This window comes from Anolis sagrei, chromosome 6 (genome assembly GCF_037176765.1).
Source record: "Anolis sagrei isolate rAnoSag1 chromosome 6, rAnoSag1.mat, whole genome shotgun sequence".
Taxonomy (NCBI): domain Eukaryota; kingdom Metazoa; phylum Chordata; class Lepidosauria; order Squamata; family Dactyloidae; genus Anolis; species Anolis sagrei.
In genome coordinates this window covers 88,606,174-88,628,332 of record NC_090026.1, presented here as the reverse complement: position 1 = coordinate 88,628,332, position 22,159 = coordinate 88,606,174, and the positions used below count along the sequence as shown (strand labels likewise).

Here is a 22,159-nt window from a genome sequence, read left to right as displayed (position 1 = left end):
TTTCACTTGCCTTCCATATTCTGTACAAGAGCAGCTTTGATGAAGGCAGTAATTTGGGAGTTGTAAATTATTGGCCTACCTTGTGGGGGTTGTGAGTGACTGCTGATGAAGAAGCCAAACAATGCTGACAATATTTTCATTTATGTTTTTTATTGTATGTATTTTTGACTTTGTTGTACCCTGCCTTGAGCCATCAGGAGAGGCGGGAAATTAATTCAATGTATTATTATTATTATTATTATTATTATTATTATTATTATTGAAATCTTCACTATTTATAAGCAGAGCATGGCAACTCTGATCATAAGAGTCTAGTGATTGTAGAAGAGAATTCTAACGTATTGCATATGCCTTTACCTAACAGTGAGGAACAATGAGGAACTCTGATTCCTGTCCATTCTCCACATGCTGGACCTTATACTGAAACAATGCAATGTATGGCTTTGATAGCTAGCTGTATATTGACATTTGAAATCTTGTTTGTGGTGCAAAGCTTTCTGCTATTTCTATCTCTGTTACCAAATTTTCTGTTAAATTTGTGCAGAGACAATCTACTTTGTGCAGGAACAATTTATTGAAGAGCAAGGAGCAACTGATGTCTGGTATTTGCTTTGTGTTAGGAGGCATCAATAAGTAGCTTGTACTATTGCCTTTATGTGAATGTTAAAACGTTAGTGCTGAGATCTATACTGTACTATTGTTGTTCAATCAAAGATAAAGGTAGAATAAGAACAAAAAAGAAAAAAAGGGGAGGGGGAAGAGAAGAAACACTTCACTAACTCTACTCGAAACATTTTTAGCATCCATGCTCTAGAAATAAGAATAAAACAAAAGAACAACCCGGAGAAAGCTTATTTTCCAATGATCTTTTGAGTTTTAATCCAAATACATTGTTGCAGCCAATTTGAAGATCTAAAGCACTGGAAACAGAATATTTAAGGCATTGGAGTCCATCAAAATAAAGTGTGAATAATTGTTTGCAAGAATTGGCTCTAAAATACTACCTACAGGTGTATGACTCTTGCAGGGTAGCTAATACAACCTTTTCACTGATTTAATCATAAAGTGTTTATAGACTTTTAGTGTTGGAATGCTACCAGATTTTTTTAAAAAAAATCTGCTTTAGAAAGGCAGGCTATTTTAAGATAGGAGTCCCTGTTATTGTAATCTGTACTTTCTTTAATTTATCATATTATGGTTCTGCATATGCCTTGACCAATCAAGATACATTGGAAGGATTTATTATTATTTTAACAACAATCTTTTATTTAGTTTTTTATATATTGTGGCATCTATATAAAAACTTGTGTGTGTTCTATATACTCTCATGCATTTGTGCTTTTAATCCTCAATGTATAATCCTCTAACCTAGAGGCTCCAGATCCCATTTGATCCTGGAAACTTAACAGGATCTCTCTTGGTTAATATGTGGATGGGAGACACCCAATGAATACCATGTGCTAACAGTAAACTGGGCGATTTGGAAGGCGCTGAACAGACTGAGCTCTGGCACCACGAGATGCAGAGCCAACCTTAAGAAATGGGGCTAAAAAATGGAATCCACGACATGCGAGTGTGGAGAAGAGCAAACTACAGACCACCTGCTGCAATGCAACCTGAGCCCTGCCACATGCACAATGGAGGACCTTCTTGCAGCAACACCAGAGGCACTCCAAGTGGCCAGCTACTGGTCAAAGAACATTTAATCAACTACCAAGCTTGCAAACTTTGTGTTTTGTTTGTCTGTTTGTTTGCTTGTTAAAAAATGCAATGCAACTGTCTGGTCTGCCCCTGGCACGATAAATAAACAGTAAGATTTCAGAGAAGGGAACAGATAAAACCACCTCTGAATATAGCTTGTCTAAGAAAACCCTGTGAAATTTGTAGGTTGCTATATGGCGACAGGTGACTTGAAAACATCAATGCAAACACTGTAAGCATTTAAACTAATTTGATGTACTGAAGTATAAACATATATACATAGAAGTGTGTTTTATAGGTGAGTGTGTATTGATATGTATATAGTATTTTAAAAGAAATGTTGCCTTTAATATTTTGTTGCCCAGTTTCAGAAATGCAAGCAATATTTCAGTAGTGAACATAATGTTTTACACAGTACACCCCATCTGACAGAAGGAGGAGCTCTATGCTTACTTTGGCCACATAGTTTTAAGGAATGTAGCTTACAGTTCTGCATATCAAAAGCAGTCTAGTAAAAATAGGAGCCTAAGAAATGATTTTAAATAGCAATGTTATTGCTTTTTTATATATGGTAAACAATTTGATACCAACTCCAATTAAAATTAATCTTCCATTAGAAATATAATGGAAATTTTAAAAAGATATCCATATTTTTTAAAAGATAACATAATTGATACTCACAGGCATCTCTAATATACAGCAACATGGCTAAGAAAACATAGTCAACTAAGTCGAGAGTGATGCTGTCAGCAAATAAAGCATCCCAGACAACTAGAAGATCTTGTAGTGGAAATTCTCGTCCAAACAGAAGCCTTACCCATCGCCTAAAAAGAAATTTAATAAAACATATCAAAAGATGCATAATGCTGCCCAAGAATTAATGGTGTACAAGAAAATAGAAAACACACTATCTTATACAATTTGTACTGAGATATGCATCTATACATTGTTGGTTGGTAGAATATAGCAATGGAATTCAAGAGAACTTAAATTAGTCATGGCTACTTTATTCCCCATGAGGTCCAATAAGTTGACTTCAAGTATTATGAAGTAGATCCAAACTGGGATGATAATAATAATGATGATAATAATAATAATTTTAATTTTTTTGGCCATCTCTCCTTGTGGTTCGAGGCAGGGCACAACATAGCTAAAAATAGATCATCATAAAAGTAAAATAGACATATTAAAATGTATTTCTATGAAATACATACTGGTATATTAAAATACACAGAACAAAAATTGAAGGACAATAAATACTATCTGTTTGTAATGAATATGTACACTGTGTCTTAACTTGATCAGAAGAACAGAAGTGTTATGGTAAGGTCTTCAAGCTTGTCTGTTTTCCTTTTCATTTGCTTATTAAGTGACTCAAGCAGAACACCTCCAAAACTTGTGTCACTAAAAATGTACAGATGACCTCAGCCACAACAGGTTTAAATGAAACAGATGAGACTGTTTTTCTTTCTTTCTTTTTTAAATTACTTGGTCATCAGAAATGGGTGCATCATTTTAAGATAATATTAACCCACCTAAATTTTAGCTTAAGTTATTGCTTAAGTTTTGGCAATCTCTAGTCAGTGCAATATGGAAATAACTTTCAAGAGTAACTTATGATACAGTAGGGTTATTAAGGAATATAATAAACTATTTAACATCATCACAATAAAAGTACAATGATATGTATTTCTAAATATTTACGTTAAAAACTTGCAGAGATGTTACAACAGAAGATGTGGGAGATACACCAAGGAAAGCTAATTGTACACATTGTGTTTTATGGTATAGTAGAAATCCATTGCTCAGTGACTAGCCCAGGGGTCCTCAAACATTTTGAACAGAGGGCCAGGTCACAGTCCCTCAAACTACTGGAGGGCCGGATTATAATTTGAAAAAAAAACCCATGAATGAATTCCTATACACACTGTACATATCTTACTTGTAGTTCAAAAACACTTAAAAACAATACAGTAATTAAAACGAAGAACAATTTTAACAAAGATAAACTTATTAGTATATCAATGGGAAGTGTGGGCCTGCTTTTGGCTGATGAGATAGGATTGTTGTTGTTGTGTGCTTTCATGTCATTTCAGACTTAGGTTGACCCTGAGCGAGGGCCGGGTAAATGACCTTGGCGGGTCATATCTGGCCCCTGGGCCATAGTTTGAGGATGCCTGGATTAGCCTATAGGAAACGATTACCTTTCATTGTCACATACATTACTTAGACTCTTTAGGAAGGTAATCATTTTAAGTGGAGGTTATACCTTTTGTTAAACCTCCAAACTCAGTAGCACTATAAGCATGTCAGTTGATTTAATCCATAACTACCTAATGCAGCTTGGGAGGATAAAACTAATACATTGTAAAGAGAACAAAAATACTCCAAGTCTTAACAGGATTTGTTATTAGCCTTTTATCAGAAATCTCTTCTTTGTTCTTTGTCATTTTATTATATAGTGCTAATCATTTGTAGATGTACGTTTATTTTGCTCAAATCAAAGTCAGTCAGTTCTTTTCCTCCCCTTATTGTGCTTTTACATTTTCTCTCGAGAATATTAACTCATAGTCCCTAGAGATATCCTGTTTTCTCCGATGTAGACAGCTGAAGAACTGGACTGCTTTAGTAACTGTAATGCTGCCATTAATGATCTGAAGCTCTCTGATTCAATGGGTGTAAGCACTTTACACAACTGTAAATGGATATGTACTGATCTGTTCCTTCTTAGTAATATTTTCCTTAAAGCATCCAAAAATTAAGGGATCCATGGTCTCTGAACTACGTTCACAAATGGCTTGACTTCAGCAAGCTATCATAAAAAGAGATGCTTCAAAGAATTAAGTTCCAGGTTGGAGTGTTTGCTTACTAATTAACACATACTTATTGCTTTTTCAAATATTTAGAGACAATCTAAGTTTCACGTAATGATACCATTGGACAAGTGGAGACCCTTTCTTTTCAGATAGCTGTCTATAGTTTAATTATAGCTCTGTCCTGTCCTGTTAATTCCAATTTCACATCTGCTACACCTGCAGATTATCCTTGCTCACAACAGTATACCCTTTTATCACATTCAGTAACAAAATAATTCTTATTTTGCAACAGCAACATAGCAATTGCAGCCAACCCCATCCTCAAAAAAACAACAACAAAAACCAAAAAAGCAAAAACCCATACACCAAGTTTTTTTTTTAAGAAATGGCAAATGATAAAGAGTTGCTACAAGTTCTTTGATGGAATGTGTAATTCCATGTTCTATACATGTGATCTATGTAATTAAACCATAATTTCAAACAATTCCTAATTACTACCCACAGACTACGGCTTAAAAATGACCTGCAACAGAGAGAATTTAATGATCTGGAAACTACAAAGAGTGGCATTTTTTTTAAAAAAAGGAAATGTAAACTTTAAAATAAAAGCATTTTCATTAAAGATTCTTGGCAAAAGGGTTGCTGTGAGATTTTTAGGCTGTATGGTCATTTTGTGTGTGTGTGTCAGGAGTGACTTGAGAAACTGCAAGTCGCTGCTGGTGTAAGAGAATTGGCCATCTGCAAGGACATTGCTTAGGGGATGCCCAGATGTTCTGATGTTTTATCATTCTTGTGGAAGGCTTCTCTCATGTCCTTGCATAGGGAGCTGGAGCTGACAGAGGGAGCTCAACCCGCTCTCCCCAGATTCGCACTGCTGACCTGTTGGCCAGCAGACTGCCAGCACAAGGGTTTAACCCATTGCACCACCAGGGGCTCAATTGTCATGGTCCAGAAGAATTATGTCCTGATGTTTCACCTGCATCTGTGGCTGGCATCTTCAGAGGTTCAGAACTTCTGAAGATGCCAGCCACAGATGCAGGCGGAACATCAGGAACATGGCCATACAGCCCAAAAAACTCACAGCAATGCAGTGATTCCGGCCATGAAAGCCTTCGACAACACATTTTTGGCAACAATTTATAAATAGAACCTTGGAGAGAGACCACCAGTCAGAGAAGGAAATACAGGGTGATAGGGATATATGGCATGACTCCACATAAAGACATTTTAATCTCCAAATTGGTTTTTGAGGGGATTTTCTTAATTTTTCTTGGTTTTAGACAATCAGATTTTGGAGCATAATGAAGACTTTATGCATAAATGCAACAGTATTTGTGTTCTTTTAAATGGTTCATTTTTTTTCTAGAATTTGCTGAAATAAAATACATAGTAGAGCTGTGGGAAAATTCAGATGAAGATTATAAATTGGTAGTATTTTGGCAAATTTGTACTTACTATGTGATTTACGAACTCAGAGCTCCCCCCCCCCCCCGTCGAATGCAGACGAATCAAAACACCCATCTCCAAAAATTTCGGAAGAAGTTCATTTGTTTTTGTATGTCTCCATGAGTCAGCTTGTTTTTGAGCACAAGAAAACTCTCCTGGGGGGTGTAGCCAAACTTGCTATGTTACATGTGGTCCTCAGGAGCTCATTTTTGGTCAATTCTCTAATGCTTTCGTGTTCAGCCACCAGTCTAACAATCACAGCCAGCCAGTAGCAGCAGCAGCCAGCTAACCACAGCTTAGGAACTCTTTAGGATCTTTTTCTTTGTGTGTGTGTGTGTGTGGGGGGGGGGGGGGGGGTGGTGGTGGTGGTGGTGGTGTCGTCTGTTTACTCAGATTCATTTAGAGAGTGACTTGGCCAAGGTGCTGAAATTGAAAAAAAATCCCAAAAAATCAGCGGATTTTCTGAAACTTTGGAGGAATTGTGCCCTATTTATGTTGTGTCATTGCAGAGAAATCCAAGGGAATAGTTCTTGTAGGTTTTTTTAAAAAAATGTTATTTGTAAATGTTTTGAAAAATTCCCAAAAATCAGTGGATTAGTGAAATGTTCTGAAACTTGGGCAGTTATAGTGGTAAACGTGTCCTACAAGGGTAGTATGTATCATCCTGATAGCCATAAAAATGATGGCGAAACTAGCCCTGGAAGTGTTTCAATTGTCGCAAATAGGCAGATTAACAAATCAAAATACTAACGATTTTTGGTGGTTCGAATTTGAAATAAAATGGACCCCTCAGGATAGTTTAGAAACACTTACAAAACAAAACAGGGGGCATAAGGAATTCGTATTTCAAAATGAAATGATTTTTTGGCATTCCACACACCTCTAATATATAGTCATGTTGGAATAGATGTAGCTTGTGGAAGTTAAAGGTCACCTTGGGCCCCACTCTGGGAGAATGACAGCATACAAAGCAAATAAATAAACAACCTGCTTGGTTGGGGGCTACCTCCTAATCATTAAATCATAGAGGGTGCTTGCAGGTCAATCTTTTTTTAGAATGGCATTGCCTCACTCATGAACAGTTAGAAGAAGTTCAAATATCATTTTAAAATTGTTTCCTTCATTTTTAACTAATTAAAATAAAATTATGTTGAGGAGAAAAGAGAATAGTGCATAATGCTGTATATCAGTGAATGATATTTAGATTCTTTTTTGAAGTATCTTTGGAAGTACATTCTTCCTAGCATTGAAGGTAAGTAACATTTTTGGTGTCATTATGTTGATAACAGTGTGGCCCGAACTTTCCAAAAGCTGCACATAAATATTAAACTGAGCAAGATGAAACCTTGTCAACTTGATTGCTAATCAAGTTAACTTCCATGGAAGTGCCAATTAACTATGTCATCAAATCACCCCATCAAATTGGATCAAAAACATTTCTTAACATTGTTTGATATATGGGGAAGCATTCTAGCAGATATGGAGGGCTCGCAATTGGTGTGGAATAATACAGAAGTACTAAAGAATGTTAATTGAATGGCTGAAATTAAAGGGAGGAGGCCATGAAACGACAGGACTCATGTATATACTCATGTATAAGTTGATTTCATGTATAAAGTGAGGGTGGGTTTGAGAGGAAAATTATGGATTTTAATATGACCTATGAATAAGTCGAGGGTTGTTCTGCAGATAGGGAAAACTGATGGGATCACCTGCTCCTGGCTGCCACTGCCATTTCTCTACCCAGGTATTCAAACAGATAGAAGCACCATCATGGCAGAGAGAGTAGAGGGCAATCAGTGCTTCTTTATGTTTTCCCAGGATGAAGTAAACTCTCACTTTTCACCACCCCACTCAGAGAAAGGGGATGTTTTCTTTTTTGATTAGAGTTGAAGTATAATACTCACATTGACTCATGGATAAGTCAACCCAGGTTTGGAGGCTTGATTTTTTAACTAACATTCCTGGGCTTATACATGAGCATACAGTATTATATACAGTATTAAACAACTACAACACTAAGTAAGTAGAATTACTTGTTTCTGAAAAAAAGTAATTGGAAGATGATTGAGGTGTCCTCCATTGTGATGATGGGGAATACAACTATTGATCTTACTTATGGCACAAGATAATATAAACCATCAGATAAAGAGTATAACTTGAGTATTTGTATGTCATAGTTTTTGTTAACTTCTATCAAATCAACTTTGACTTATGGTGATGCTATGAAAAAGAAACCTGCAAGTAACTCTATCATCAACAGCACTGTTCAGACTCAGGGCCATGGTTTCCTTGATTGAGTTTATCCATCTATAATGCGGTCTTTCTTCTTTCCTACTGACTTCTACCTTAACAAGTATTATTATCTTTTCTAGTGATCACTTGTCATCAGGTTAAGTATTTAAACTAAAACATTTTAAGAGTTTGCAATATCTGGAAAAATCATTCTTATAGGGTCCTATTGCTGCAACCAAAATGGCACATCCTTATCCCCATTAATAAACCGCTCCCTATCATTATAGCTCTATGCTGCTACCACCCTCTGATAACCCTTAACCTTGACTTAGTTAGGTGGCCATAGGTGTAGGAAAAAACAGAAATTTAACAGTTAAAAAAAAACTGGATTGAGCTATTGAAAACATATGTTTATAAAAACCAGCAGAGGTTTCAACTTCTGCCTTTTTAGGTGATGTCCGTTGGAATGGCTGTGATAAAAAGAATTCCCAGTGTTTATGCATGCAATTCAGCAAATGGTGCAAGAAAATGGCAAGAGTGATTTGCCAAGGTTGCAGATCTGTTTTCAAAGAATGGTTGATCACAGGGTTCATCTGTTGGAAATATAACCATGTTGGAAAGGTTGTGTCCTTCAGAATCAAAATGCTTTTCAACAGGTTATACTAACTTATTTTTAGGTTCCTGAAGCTTGTGTGCAGATCAGTTGTGAACTTTCCCACATGACGTATTTGACTGCATAATAGTCACCCTCCCTTTTTTGGGGGCTATTTGGATATAGTCATGGGTTGGGGTGAAGACAAAACCTGTTCAAAATCTCATTAGCAGAATTTTATTTGGTTAGTGATGTACAACCCCTTCTCTTCTTTCTGAAATTGTCTTTCAGTATAAAAAGCAATATCATTTCGATACCATAGGTCCCCTAAAAGCTTAGCCCTACATAAAGGAAAAGAGATTAGAGATAGCAAGCACCTGGTATGGAAGGATGTCAGGAGACCAAGTTTATGAAAACCACTGGATGAAAAGAGGCACCACGGCTTGTATAAAGAGATTAGTAAGTAGAGTCTAGATAATGTCTGAACTTTTGTTTCACCCATCTGTATCTTTATTTGGTTTCTGTATTCATGCCTTTTGCTTCTTTCATGTTTGCAAACGTTGCTTCTCCAGTAAGTTGTTCAGTCTCTCTGATTTCCTTTACCTGGAATTTACTAGTGCATCCCACCCCTCCCCCACCCCCTTGAGCTTTTAAAGATTTTAAGTAAGTAGAGACGGCTTGCATGGCTCTACAGATTTGAGCTTAGATCAAAGAGTAAGGAATTTTGGATGCTTTGAAGCCAAATAGATCATTCCAAGATGAAGCAGATATTGCAAGATGAGATGACAGAAACTGTAAAGCAAAGAGGGGAATGCTCTGCTAATGTATGGAAAAATGAAACATTTGCTACAATATGGTTAAATTAATGGGTTTCATGGTGAACCAGAAATTTGAACCCTAATCATCAGAATCGTCCAGCACTCAAACCACTGCACCATGCTGTGTAATAATAGTTTCATATTATTTGGTCAATAAGAGATCAGAAACATCAGCTGATAACCCTCACTTTAAACAGAAGAAGCCTATAAGCCAGTGGTTCTCAACCTGTCGGTCCCCAGATGTTTTGGCCTTCAACTCCCAGAAATCGTAACAGCCAAAACACCTGGGGACCCACAGGTTGAGAACAACTGCTATAAGCAACCCAAGGGAGCAACGGAGGAGAAATAATCCAAACCATTTTAAATCAAAGGATCCCTGTAAGAATATTGAGACCATGTTTGGCAAAAAACATCAAGGTCTCAGACCATTAATGCTGGTGAGTATGTATCACATCATATGCAAATATATATGAAAAATCAGGGCATACAACTATCTACATAAGTGAAGAAAATTGATTTGGAGAGAGAGAAAACAGATCATTAATGGAAATATTGGGAAACACGTTGTTGGACTCCCAGCTACCAAACTGATACTGGGGAGAGGCTATGATGAGAGTTACATATCTACAGAAGAGGTGGCCAACCAAATAACCAATGGGATTCCATTTGAACTTTGACACAACAGAAGACCAAGTATGGGATGTATCAGAGTGTTTGGATCCAACCTTATGCTCATATACCAAAGGAAAAGCAGATGACAAAGCTGGTAGAGTATGAGCCAAGATGTAAAGGCTACAGAATTTGGAATCCAAGATAGGAAGAATCACAGTAAATAGAGTTGTGTACTTTGATGAGACTGAGAGAACAGATGTAAATATGGACTACACTTCAGAGAACATCAACAACACTGAACAGTTAATAACATATTGGCCTAAACACAGAGATGAAGTCTGCTTGCCTCAAACACCTGCCAAAAATGAGGAGATGGAAGTAAATACACAAACAGAAGGAGATGCAGAGCAAGAAGAGAGAAATTCAGAAAGCAGATGCAGATGAAGCTCTAGAACTGGAAGTCTGATGCTCATCTTAGCCAAACAAAAGCATATGACCTCAATGCTCATCATGCCTTTCAAGGACAGTAGTTACATGTGAATCTTCTTGGGAAGAATTGGAAAAACTGAATGCAGTATAAGCAAGTATGAGGAGAAAAGCTGCACAAGAGGAAATAGAGGTGTTTCATAAAAATCAGATGTGAACATCCACACAGCTACCAATAGTCAGGAAGGCTATACTGTAATATGTAAACAGTTCTTCAAACTCAAACAAGATGCAGAAAGGGAGATCCAGAATTACAAAGCCAGATTAGGTGTAGAAATATGGTGAAGACTTGATGTGACCTTTGCATTTGCTGTGTGGGATGCCAACATAAAGACATTTTTAATTGTGGCAGCATCTAGAAAAATGAAAAGGCTAGGCAACATCACATATTATTTGAAAGTACAAACAGAAAGTGAGGATGATATAAGCAATCTCCTCAGTTAAGAGCTAAAGATTCATGAGTTATTCGAGCACCAAGGACTCAGGGAGGCCAATTAGTGGCCACACCTATGGAAATAGATCACTAATCACAAGAAAACTGAATATAGTGAGCTCCTACCAAATAATAATCAATACGGAACCACCACAGGAAAGCTGCTATACCTAGCCACTACAGAAGTGGTTCTCAACCTGTGGGTCTCCAGATGTTTTGGCCTTCAACTCCCAGAAATCCTAACAGCTGGTAAACTAGCTGGGATTTCAGGGAGTTGTAGGCCAAAACACCTGGGGACCCACAGGTTGACAACCATTGCACTATAAGACCAGATATTGTCTTGTCGGAAGAAGAACTTGGTTTATCCTAGGAAATTATGGAACTGTGAGTTTCTTTCTTACATTTCATTTTTCCAACTTGGAAAATATTTTATATGATAGCTATATCCATTTGTGTTTTTTTTAAAAAGTTTACCAAAACATATTTTTCTATAGATTTCGCCTAATAACGATTTTATTCATAGCTTTGCAACGCTTTTCCAAGCAGAATTTTAACAGTTTGATATATTCTAGGACTGTGGTTCTCAATCTGTGACTCTCCAGAAATCAGCTCCCAGAAATCCCTGGCAGTTTACCAGCTGTTAGGAAATGTGAAAGATGAAGTTCAAAACGCCTGGAAGACTAAAGGTTGGGAACCATGGTATAGGGCACTGGTTCTTAACCTGTGGGTCCCCAGATGTTTTTGCCTTCAACTCCCAGGAATCCTAACAGCTGGTAAACCAGCTGGGATTTCAGGGAGTTGTAGGACAAAATACAGCAAAACACAGCACTAGAACCACAGCACTACAACAAGACCAGTTATTGTTTCAGTAACTCAAATTCTTTGTAGAAAATCCAACTCAACAAATAAAAAGGACGAGACTATAGTGAAAAGAAAGTGGAGATACTTAAAAGACAGTATATTCAAAATTATCAGTATTCTCACAATAGTGGCTTACCAATGATAACTTGTTCTGGAGGTGAAGCAATTAGCTGGACAAACAGCAAAAAATGCTGTAGCATCTATATAAAAAAGTATGCACAGAACTATTTTGCATTATCTCCTTGTTCTGCTAGCCATTACCAAGAATGCCATATTTGCAGCTATGCATATATTGTAGTGGTTTGTCTTATTAACTTCCTTACTTGAAGCTTTTTTCAAATAAGAGCTCAATGGGTGGAGCTGAAGGAAGCATTGATATTCTTTGGTATTATCATTCACATTATCTACTCAAACCACCTAACCTTGAAAACCAGCCCTGTACTGAGTCAGCATTTATTTCTGAAACTCTTTATTTATTTACTATATTTATATCCTGCTCTCCCTCATCCCAAAGGGGATTTAGAGCGGCGTACAACATGGCAATATTCATTGCTGCATATACAATAAAATAAAAGCAATACATCATATATAAAATTATAAACAAAAACATATAAATGCTGTAAAACTGTGAAAACCATAATACCAAATCCAGGAGTCATCATTTGTGTTGATAAAAATATGCCAATTCTATATTGCACCACCCAATGTCTATCCAAACGCCTGTTTCCATAACCAGGTTTTTACTCTTTTCTTGAAAACCAGGAGGGAAGGGGGGGCAGTCTGATATCACTATGGAGGAGGTTCAATAGCCAAGGGGCCACCACTGAGAAGGCCCTGTCTCTTGCCCCCAGAAGTTGCACTTGCAATGAGGGTGGGACAGGGAGCAGGGCCTCTCCTGCAGATCTTAACTCTCTAACTGGTTCAGAGGGAGAGATACATTCAGATAGGTAAGTTGGACTGGAGTCATTTAGAGCTTTATAGATTGAAGCCAGTACTTTGAATTGTGCTCGGTAGCAGACTGGCAGTCAGTGGATCTGATGGAACAGGGAAGTTGTATCCTCCCTATGCGTCGCTCTGGTGAGCAGCTGCTGCCCATTGGACGACTTGGATCTTCCAAACATTCACTCACAATCATTTGAAAATCATAACCCTTTGTAAAAGTAGGATCTTCCAGAGAAGAGCCAAACATTTCTTTGAGTGAAATCAGTGGTATGTAGGATTATGCAAGGCAATTTGATCTTCAGTTGTTAGACTGATAACCTGGTTGTCTCTGATTTGTTAGGAACAACATGCTGATGATAAATAAATAAATAAATAGCAGAATTTCAAAAGTGTTCTTTTCAGTGCCCAAAAACATCAATTCTCCCATAAAATATGCTCACAAGAGACAAAAATAAAGCAGACTTTGTTTAAAATAACATATCTGATTTACTCACAACCTTCATGCATTGAGCATACAGGTACATAACTTGTCAATTCAGTTACAGATAGGTTTGAAGTAGTGTGCAGTTAATACAGGGCATCTTTGTTTATGCTCTTAACAGTCCAAAATCTCATGGTGTCTCATGGAGTCTGTGCTCTAATAGAGTTTGAGATCTAATAGAGTCTGAGTAGTGCCAGATCTGATCATGTGGTCTGCAGCCCTTCCCACAACCTCCAGTTACATGGAGTAAAAGGAAAGCTGCATACCAAAACATACATATACTATACAGTAAGCAAACTGAATCAAATTACAAAACAAATAACTAGTGGACACTTGAAGAAGGTTGCTATTTCCAACACCTACTATAAAATATACCTCTACAGAAGAGCAGGCTATTTGTTCAATCGCATCTCCTCTCAGAAACCAGCTCGGGCACTGCGGTCAGCGGAGGAGGCCCTGCTCTCGGTCCCATCCCCATCTCAAGCACGGCTGGTGGGAATGAGAGATAGAGCCTTCTCCGTGATTGCCTCCCACCTCTGGAACTCCCTTCCTAAAGAAATAAAAATAGCCCCTCCCTCCTCTCCTTTAAAAAATAACTGAAAATTTATTTTTGCTCACTAGCATATGGAGAGGAGGAGAATTAGATAACTAGAGAACACTACCAGACCTCTGATTGAAAACTATTATTGTATTTGGGCTTTGTCAGTCCATGTTATCCTAGTTAACATCACTGGCCACACAATCAAAGCATATATTTTTGTGAACTTTAGTTGGCTTCTGTAAATTAATATGGATGTTTTATGTTACTATATAATTTTTATTGATTATGTTTTATTTAATGTATAGATGGCATGTTTTTTGTTTTCTTTTTTTGTATTTAAACATTTATGTATTAAAACAGACATATATTTGTAAATGTTTGTTGCATACTGTGTAATATTTTCCAGCTATTAGTGTTTCATTAACATTTCTCACATAATATTTTTTCCCTTTAAGGTGGCAGTCTTCTACTTGAATAGTACAGATAAAGGCATCATAGGCTCTAAATTAATATCAATTTTCTCCTTGTCTACAGTTTTATAGGATCCCTTATGGACATTTTTAGTTTAATTTTACTTTTTTATTGAGATGTTGAATCACTGGTTGCCATTCATTGACAAAGTTCTCTAATGGTTCTCCTCTTAAGAGTACAGTTATTTTATCCATTATTAGCAAATCTATAATGTATGTTTCCCATTCTTCTAAGGGATGTATCTCTGAGGTTTTCCAAAATCTAGCATGTGCTATTCGAGCTGCCACTGAATTTCCTTTCTACCTTTTGATCTGGCATGATCAAAAGGTACATTTGTGGTTTCATTTTGAAGTCTGTGTTTAACATCTTTTCAAGATATACATGAATCTGTCTCCAGTAGCTTTTTACTTTGTTGCATGTCCACCATATTTGGTAAAATGTGCCTTTTTCTTCCTCGCATTTCTAACATTTGTTAGTGCAGTTGTACATCTTCGCTAGTCTCTCTGGAGGGAGATATTAACATAGATGCATTTTGTAGACATTTTCCTTCAGGTTCTGGCATGTTGTGTATTTCATTCTTTTCCATGTCTTCTCCTTTTTGGACCATTTTTATCTCTTGACCTATATTTTGAGTCCATCTAATCATTGAGTCTTCTACTACTTCCTCTTCCATGTGCCAAGTCAGTAGATTTTTGTATATATATGATATAAGTCCTTTTGGTTTCTGAAACATCACCACAGAAAACCATGTTTTTTCAGTCTGGAAGCCCAAGGTTCTGAGTTGTTCTTAAATTTCTCATGTAGCTCTTTATATAGAAGAAAATTACATTTAGGGCCCATATGATTCAATTCTTCTAGAGATTTCATTTCTGGGTTTTCTGTCAGTCAGGATCATCTCCTTGTAGGTTAACCATTTCCCTTGTAAGATCTTCTTCCTTTTGCAGTATGCCTCATGTCATATTTAAGTTGTTTTCATATGTGGCACTATTCTGGGTTATTATGTTGGTATTTGTTGTTGTACTGAGGCATTGAATGTTTGCCTTTTTGTTTGTTGGAATCCGCCCTGAGTCCCCACGGGGAAATAGGGCAGAATATAAATAAAGTTTTTTTTTTAATTATTATTACAGTAGAGTCTTGCTTATCCAACATGAACAGGCCTGCAGAACATTAGATAAGCAAAAATGTTGAATAAGGAGGGATTATGGAAAAGCCTATTAAATGTTAAATTATGCTATGATTTTACAAATTAAGCACCAAAACATCATGTTTTACAATAAATCGACAGAAAAAGCAGTTCAATACACAGTAATGTTATGTAGTAATTACTGTATTTATGAATTCAGCACCAAAACAAAGGTTCTTTCTTTCTCCCACCCTGGACATTATTTTGGGCAGGAGGCAGTCAGAGTTGGATAATGCAGAATGTTGGATGAGTGAAGGTTGGATAAACGAGACTATACTGTATTAAAGTCTTCAATCAAAGCCAGCTTACAACTTGGACATTTTGGGACATTTTCAAAAGAAGTACAGAAGATTTCAAAATATATTGTTCTGTTTTTTATTCAGAAAAAAACCCCCAAACTTAAAAAAAAGCAGGAACAGGCAAGATTTATGCCATCACTGTATTACATCTGTGAGCTCTAAAACTAAATTAAGCTGCCCTTCAAAGGCCATAGACAGCAGTCCATTTCAATCCATTAGTTTGGCTAAATGCCTTCATACATTCATGAAGAGAGTCATTATCATCAATCTTCCAGTTATACCGCCCAGTTGAAGAATATTTACGCAGGTACCCAGGATACACTGGGTGACTTCTCAATGCAAGCACAGCTTTAAAAGAGAGCCCAGTAAACAACTAGCTCAGTTTGAAGTGTATGAAGATGATGATTTAGATACTCAGTCAAGCAAAAAGAGCTAAATCTCTGCTTTATTTACCACCTGGGTTCAAAGATAGAGTATAACTGGGAGTTTTAAAACATTTTCAGTACAAAACTTTTTTTTTTTAAAAAAACAGCATTTCTGAACACAAAACACAGTCTGCACAAGTCTTTAAAATTATGATAGCAAGGCATCAAAGAACCTGAACACAGTATGGAATACATATATTTTAAATACTTAAATTGATATACAGTATAGTATTACAAGTTTGCTACTCTGATTACACAATTTTGTGCATTTGCAGATTTTATTACATTTGAAACTCTGCAAATAATTACTCTACTGTGACATATTTTAACTCTATTTTACACAGGTTAGATAAACAAGCAAGAATTCCCAAGTTTATAACAGTCAGTTCTCTATAACCAGAAGAGATTCATGCATCACAGTTAGAAACTGCATCTTTGGTCTCATTCAGTTACCTATACATTTCTACAACTATAGAAATCTGCTGGTAATAAAAGGCTTGGGTGAAAAACAGCTAAACCAATAATTGATGTCTGTATTTGCTGGAAAACATCCACTAAATAATGTAGTACCGAAATGGTGGTTTTTCCAGGTCTCTGTTTGCAGCATTTGTGTATGTGTGTTGTGGGGGAAGAGACTCAGAGGCAAGCAATGCCTATGCTGCTTCTAATTATTCCAATTATCATGGCACACTATGAAAACTTGATTAATAACACTGAAGATATTGTTGTGGCAATTAGCCATATGGTTGTGGGACTTTATTCTGTCACGATTTAGCCATTAGCATCTACTTATGTTTGTCAGAACAGTGCATCCGTGACAAGTTGAAGTTCCGCTCACCTTGCTGATTCCCTTGTGAGCAACACTAGAGAACTGTTTATTCCTGGGAGCCCTTTGCCAGAGTAAATTTTTCATGTGGCATGCGGTCTGACTGGGGACAAATGTCAAGTAGCTTATGCGACGACCCATCAAACCTGGCTCGTTCTGCAAAGGTACTTACTAAATTGCTTGTCAAGGCAGGCTTCTTTCAAAAAAGGATTTGACCAGGAAAATTAGTGTCAAGTGACTTGTACTGAATGTTTTCAATGGTTAGTAATTCAAACAATATGCGCCTTCCATTATTTAGACATGATAAAATGTTCCATTATGATTTTATACAACTATATGGCATGCATTACAGTACACGTGAAATGTATACCTACAAGCCCTGGGACTCGGGGCCCCTGCCACTGTCAGGTCAGACCAACACCATTTGGGAAATACGTTACTTTTTCTTTTCTGTGCAAGTCAACCATGTCGTTCTGATTTCTCCCTTATTTCATGTATGTAAATGTGTGTGAGAGACATATGTGCTCACAACGCACTCATGTGAACAACAGACCTACAGGGACATTTTACTTGATCAGTAATCAGCAACAGTTTTATGTTTTGTATGTTCTTATTCATAAACATTAACATGATAAAAACGTATAATCGAAGGCTTTCTTGGCTGGAATCATTGGGTTGTTTTAAGTTTTTTGGGCTGTATGGCCATTTGAAACGTCATGAGAGAATGCCTCTGGAACATGGCCGTACAGCCCGAAAAACTTACAACAACCCAGTGATTAAAATGATGTGGTGTGCTCTGAACTGGGTAAATCTGGGACCACTGTATTCCCTCTTATTTCGGTCTTCTTAGTCAGATCACTTCATATATGTATGTGTGTGTGTGTGTGTGTGTGTGTGAGAGAGAGATGATTACTTAGTTATGAACTAGTGACACAGAATTTCACTTGGATTCTCCCCTCCACCTCCTGTATTAAGAATTGTGATGCTCTGGTAGTTTAGTTGATGGTACTGGAGCAACCAGACTACAAGTTTAATTTGGCTTGCAAAATAGGTCCCAAGACACTGAGGTAAAGAGAAGGCTAAGCACTCTCTGAAGTATTACATATGGGGGAAAGTAAAGTGATAAAGGGAGGAGTTACATCTCTGATTGCTGGTTGCTTATGATTTCATAAAATCACAAAGTTGAATGAGACCTCGTGGGCCATCCAGTCTAACCCCCTGCCAAGAAGCAGGAAAATCACATTCAAAGAACCCTACAGACTGCCATCCAGCCTCTGTTTATTTCATTCATGCTAGGAGAGAAGACAGGGAGATGAGTGTCCAGTCCACTAAATAGACCCTGAAAATTTCAGCAGTGGTGGTCTGTTCCCAATCCCTTAAATTGCAACTGCAGAGTTACTTAGAACTAACATCTCTTCAGAAGAGAAGCACAAAAGGCAGTTACTGCAAACACATTTTGTGAACCCCAGGGGTATTTGCTTTCTTAGGCCTGAATCCAATTTAATGCTGGTGGAGTAAAAATCCATGTAACTGCGTTTGCATGAAAAAAAACCTTTACCCAAATTATTGTGCAAAACAGTTTGTGCAAGAGCTGGTCACCCAACCACTCACCACTTCCACACCGATATATGTAACTACTTTGCACAACTATTTACAAAGTAAAACTTGGTTGTGTATTTCATTAATTCTGAAAATGTGGAACTGCTAGCAGAATTTTCACACTAGACCATTGTCTTAATCTAATACAGGTCTATGTTTAAATCTTTTCAAATTATATGTTATTGGGCATTTAAAGGGTGCCAGGAGAGAATATTTATAAATAAAAAAACAGGGTTGTGAGTTTCCAGTTTAGCTATTCTAAATAAGTATGATTTCTGGTATTTTCAAAGTCAATGCAAAAGAATCTTGTCTGCTTTTTATTTATTTATTTATTTACTTACTTACTTATTACATGTATACCCTGCCCTCTCTCACCCCGAGGGGACTCAGAGCAGCTTACAAGTTATATGTACATACAATATATTATTTATTTATTATTTATTTATTTGCTTTACTTCTATACCGCCTTTCTCAGCCGAAATGGCGACTCAAGGCGGTTTACATAGTAAAGGTTAACACAACAATATCAGAAAGGCAATTAAAAACACATTATACAAACATATCAAGTCAAAAACAATCATTATCATAGACGTGCGCCTCAGCAAACAAATCAGAATCCGTAATCATAATCCTTTATACCAATTCCTATGTTCAGTTGTACCATCTTACTGTATTTCATTACACTATTTAGCCAAACGCTTGTTCGTAAAGCCAAGTCTTGACCTTCCTCCGGAATGCCAGCAGTGAAGGGGCCTGTCCACAGGTAGGGCGTTCCACAGCCGAGGGGCCACCACCGAGAAGGCCCTGTCTCTCGTCCCCGCCAACCGCGCCTGCGATGCGGGCGGGACCGAGAGCAGGGCCTCCCCAGACGATTTTTATGTCCTAGTCGGTTCATAGGAGGAGATGCATTCGGAGAGGTAAGTAGGGCCAGAACCGTTTAGGGCTTTATAGGCTAAAGCCAGTACCTTGAATTGTGCCCGGTAGCAGATTGGCAGCCAGTGGAGCTGGCACAACAGAGGAGTGGTGTGCTCCCTGAGTGCCGCTCCTGTTAGCAACCTGGCTGCCGAACGTTGGACCATTTGAAGCTTCCGAGCAGAATTCAAGGGCAACCCCACGTAGAGAGCGTTGCAGTAGTCTAAGCGGGATGTAACCAGAGCGTGGACTACCGTGGCCAAGTCAGACTTCCCAAGGTACGGTCGCAGCTGGCGCACGAGTTTTAACTGTGCAAATGCTCCCCTGGTCACCGCCGAAACCTGGGGTTCCAGGCTCAGCGATGAGTCCAGGGTCACACCCAAGCTGCAAACCTGTGTCTTCAAGGGGAGTGCGACCCCATCCAACACAGGCTGTAACCCTATACCCTGTTCGGCCTTGCGACTGACCAGGAGTACCTCTGTCTTGTCTGGATTCAGTTTCAATTTGTTCGCCCTCATCCAGACCGTCACAGCGGCCAAGCACCGATTCAGGACCTGGACAGCCTCCTTAGTAGCAGGTGGAAAGGAGTGACAGAGTTGGACATCATCCGCTTACAGATAACACCGTACCCCGAAACTCCGGATGATCTCACCCAGCGGCTTCATGTAGATGTTGAACAACATGGGAGACAGTATTGAGCCCTGAGGAACCCCACAAGACAACGGTTGTGGGGTTAACAGGTGTCTCCCAGTAACACCTTCTGAGATCGACCCTCTAGGAATGACCGAAGCCACTGCAAAACAGTACCTCCAAGACCCATCCCCGCGAGGCATCCCAGAAGGATACCGTGGTCGACGGTATCGAAGGCCGCTGAGAGGTCCAGCAACATCAACAGGGACACATTCCCCCTGTCGATCATCCCGGCGCAGATCATCCACTAAGGCGACCAAGGCTGTCTCGGTACCATGTCCCGGCCTAAAGCCAGACTGTGCCGGATCTAGATAATCCGTGTCTACCAAGAATACCTGGAGTTGTGAGGCCACCACACGTTTCAAGACTTTGCCCAAGATTGGGCTCTCCAAGATCACTTACCTAGTCCCCACCCCAAAATTTAAGCTTAGGGTCACCCCAAGTCTGACACTACTTGAAGACATACAACAACAACAATCCTAATCAGAGAAAAGCAGGCTCACAATTCCTACTGAAATACTGGTCAATTTAGATTGGTTAAAACTTTCTTTATTTCAAATATTCTATTGTTCTTTCATCTTTTTTGCACTACAAATAATATATGTGTAGGGTGCACAGCAATTTGTTCGTTTTCCCCCCCCAAACTATTGTCTTGCCACCCAATGGTCTGGGAGTCCGTAAACCGGCCCTCTGCTTTAAACGTTTGAGGACCCCTACACTAAAGGTTTCCATTCAGCTGTACAGATATTGTGCAGTGGAGTTCCACAGAAAGCCTATCAACACTGACCCAAAACTCCAGAAGTTACTCCAGAACATCCAGGCACTTCCTGTGCACAATTTGAGGTTAAGCTGGTTTTACCCTGTGCTATGAGAAGTCAAGGAATCTCCTAAATTTTGGGGTTAGTTTGGACAGATGGGCCAGCTCTAATCCACAAGGGATGGTGTTACCATTTCCATTTTTTTGTAACCTCCTGTAGCCACAGCAGATGGCCATGTGGTCCCGGAGAGCTTGTGGGTGTCATTAGGTGCCTTTGCTTACAGCCCACCCCTTCTCCCTGGTTGTGTAGATGCCTTTGCTAATGTCAACAAATGCACCCAACAATGGCTACCCTGGAGCTCAGTGGTAGCCCAGCAGTGGTGACCACCAAAGTAAGATGACAGTCCAGTGGGGATGAGCCAATTTTCACCTTGCTGGATAGTCTGAGTTCCACCCCGCCACCACTGCAGGAAGGAGATGGGTAGTGTAGCCATTCAGGGTCAGGCTAGACTATTGCTGCTTTGGACCAGTCTCAAATCTAGTTTGTTCATGTAGCCCAGAATGTCATCTTATTTCTCTTGTTGTTCAGTATCTACATGGCATTCCTGGGGGATAAATCATTAGGAGTTAATTGAGCTTCTGTGCATGTGAGAGAATGTCTGGATAGTACAATGGACTGGATGAAGGCCAATAAACTGAAGCTGCATCCTGGTAAGAAGGAAGTTCTGGATTGATAGTTTTCTGGTCTAAGAACTAGATAGGCTATAAAACCTGGACAGGGTTCCAATCTTTCTGAAGGAGTGTATGAGTTGTTTGGGAATATTCTTATATGTTCAATCAAAATATGTCCTTCTGTAACTTAAAGCAATTCTTGACAGTGAGAGTGGTTTATCAATGGAATCAATTGCCTGAAGTGGGGTGAGGTCTCCTTCTCTGGGTGTCTTCAAAAAAGAGTTTGACAGCTACAAATAATTAGAATGTATGTGAAGAGTAGCAGCATGGAAATTTCACTGGGGTTGTCAGGCTGATAGGT

The 22,159-nt window shown here is 38.5% G+C and overlaps 1 protein-coding gene across 7 annotated transcripts in view; it reads right to left on the bottom strand.

Moving 5' to 3' along the window:
* TBC1D5 (TBC1 domain family member 5) overlaps positions 1-22,159 on the bottom strand; it is a 299,834-nt gene that overhangs the window by 57,960 nt on the left and 219,715 nt on the right. For all 7 annotated transcript variants that reach the window (XM_060781976.2, XM_060781971.2, XM_060781970.2 and 4 more), the window contains one exon: positions 2,383-2,525. In XM_060781976.2, the coding sequence (XP_060637959.2) occupies positions 2,383-2,525 (143 nt within the window). The remainder of the gene's footprint in view (positions 1-2,382; positions 2,526-22,159) is intronic.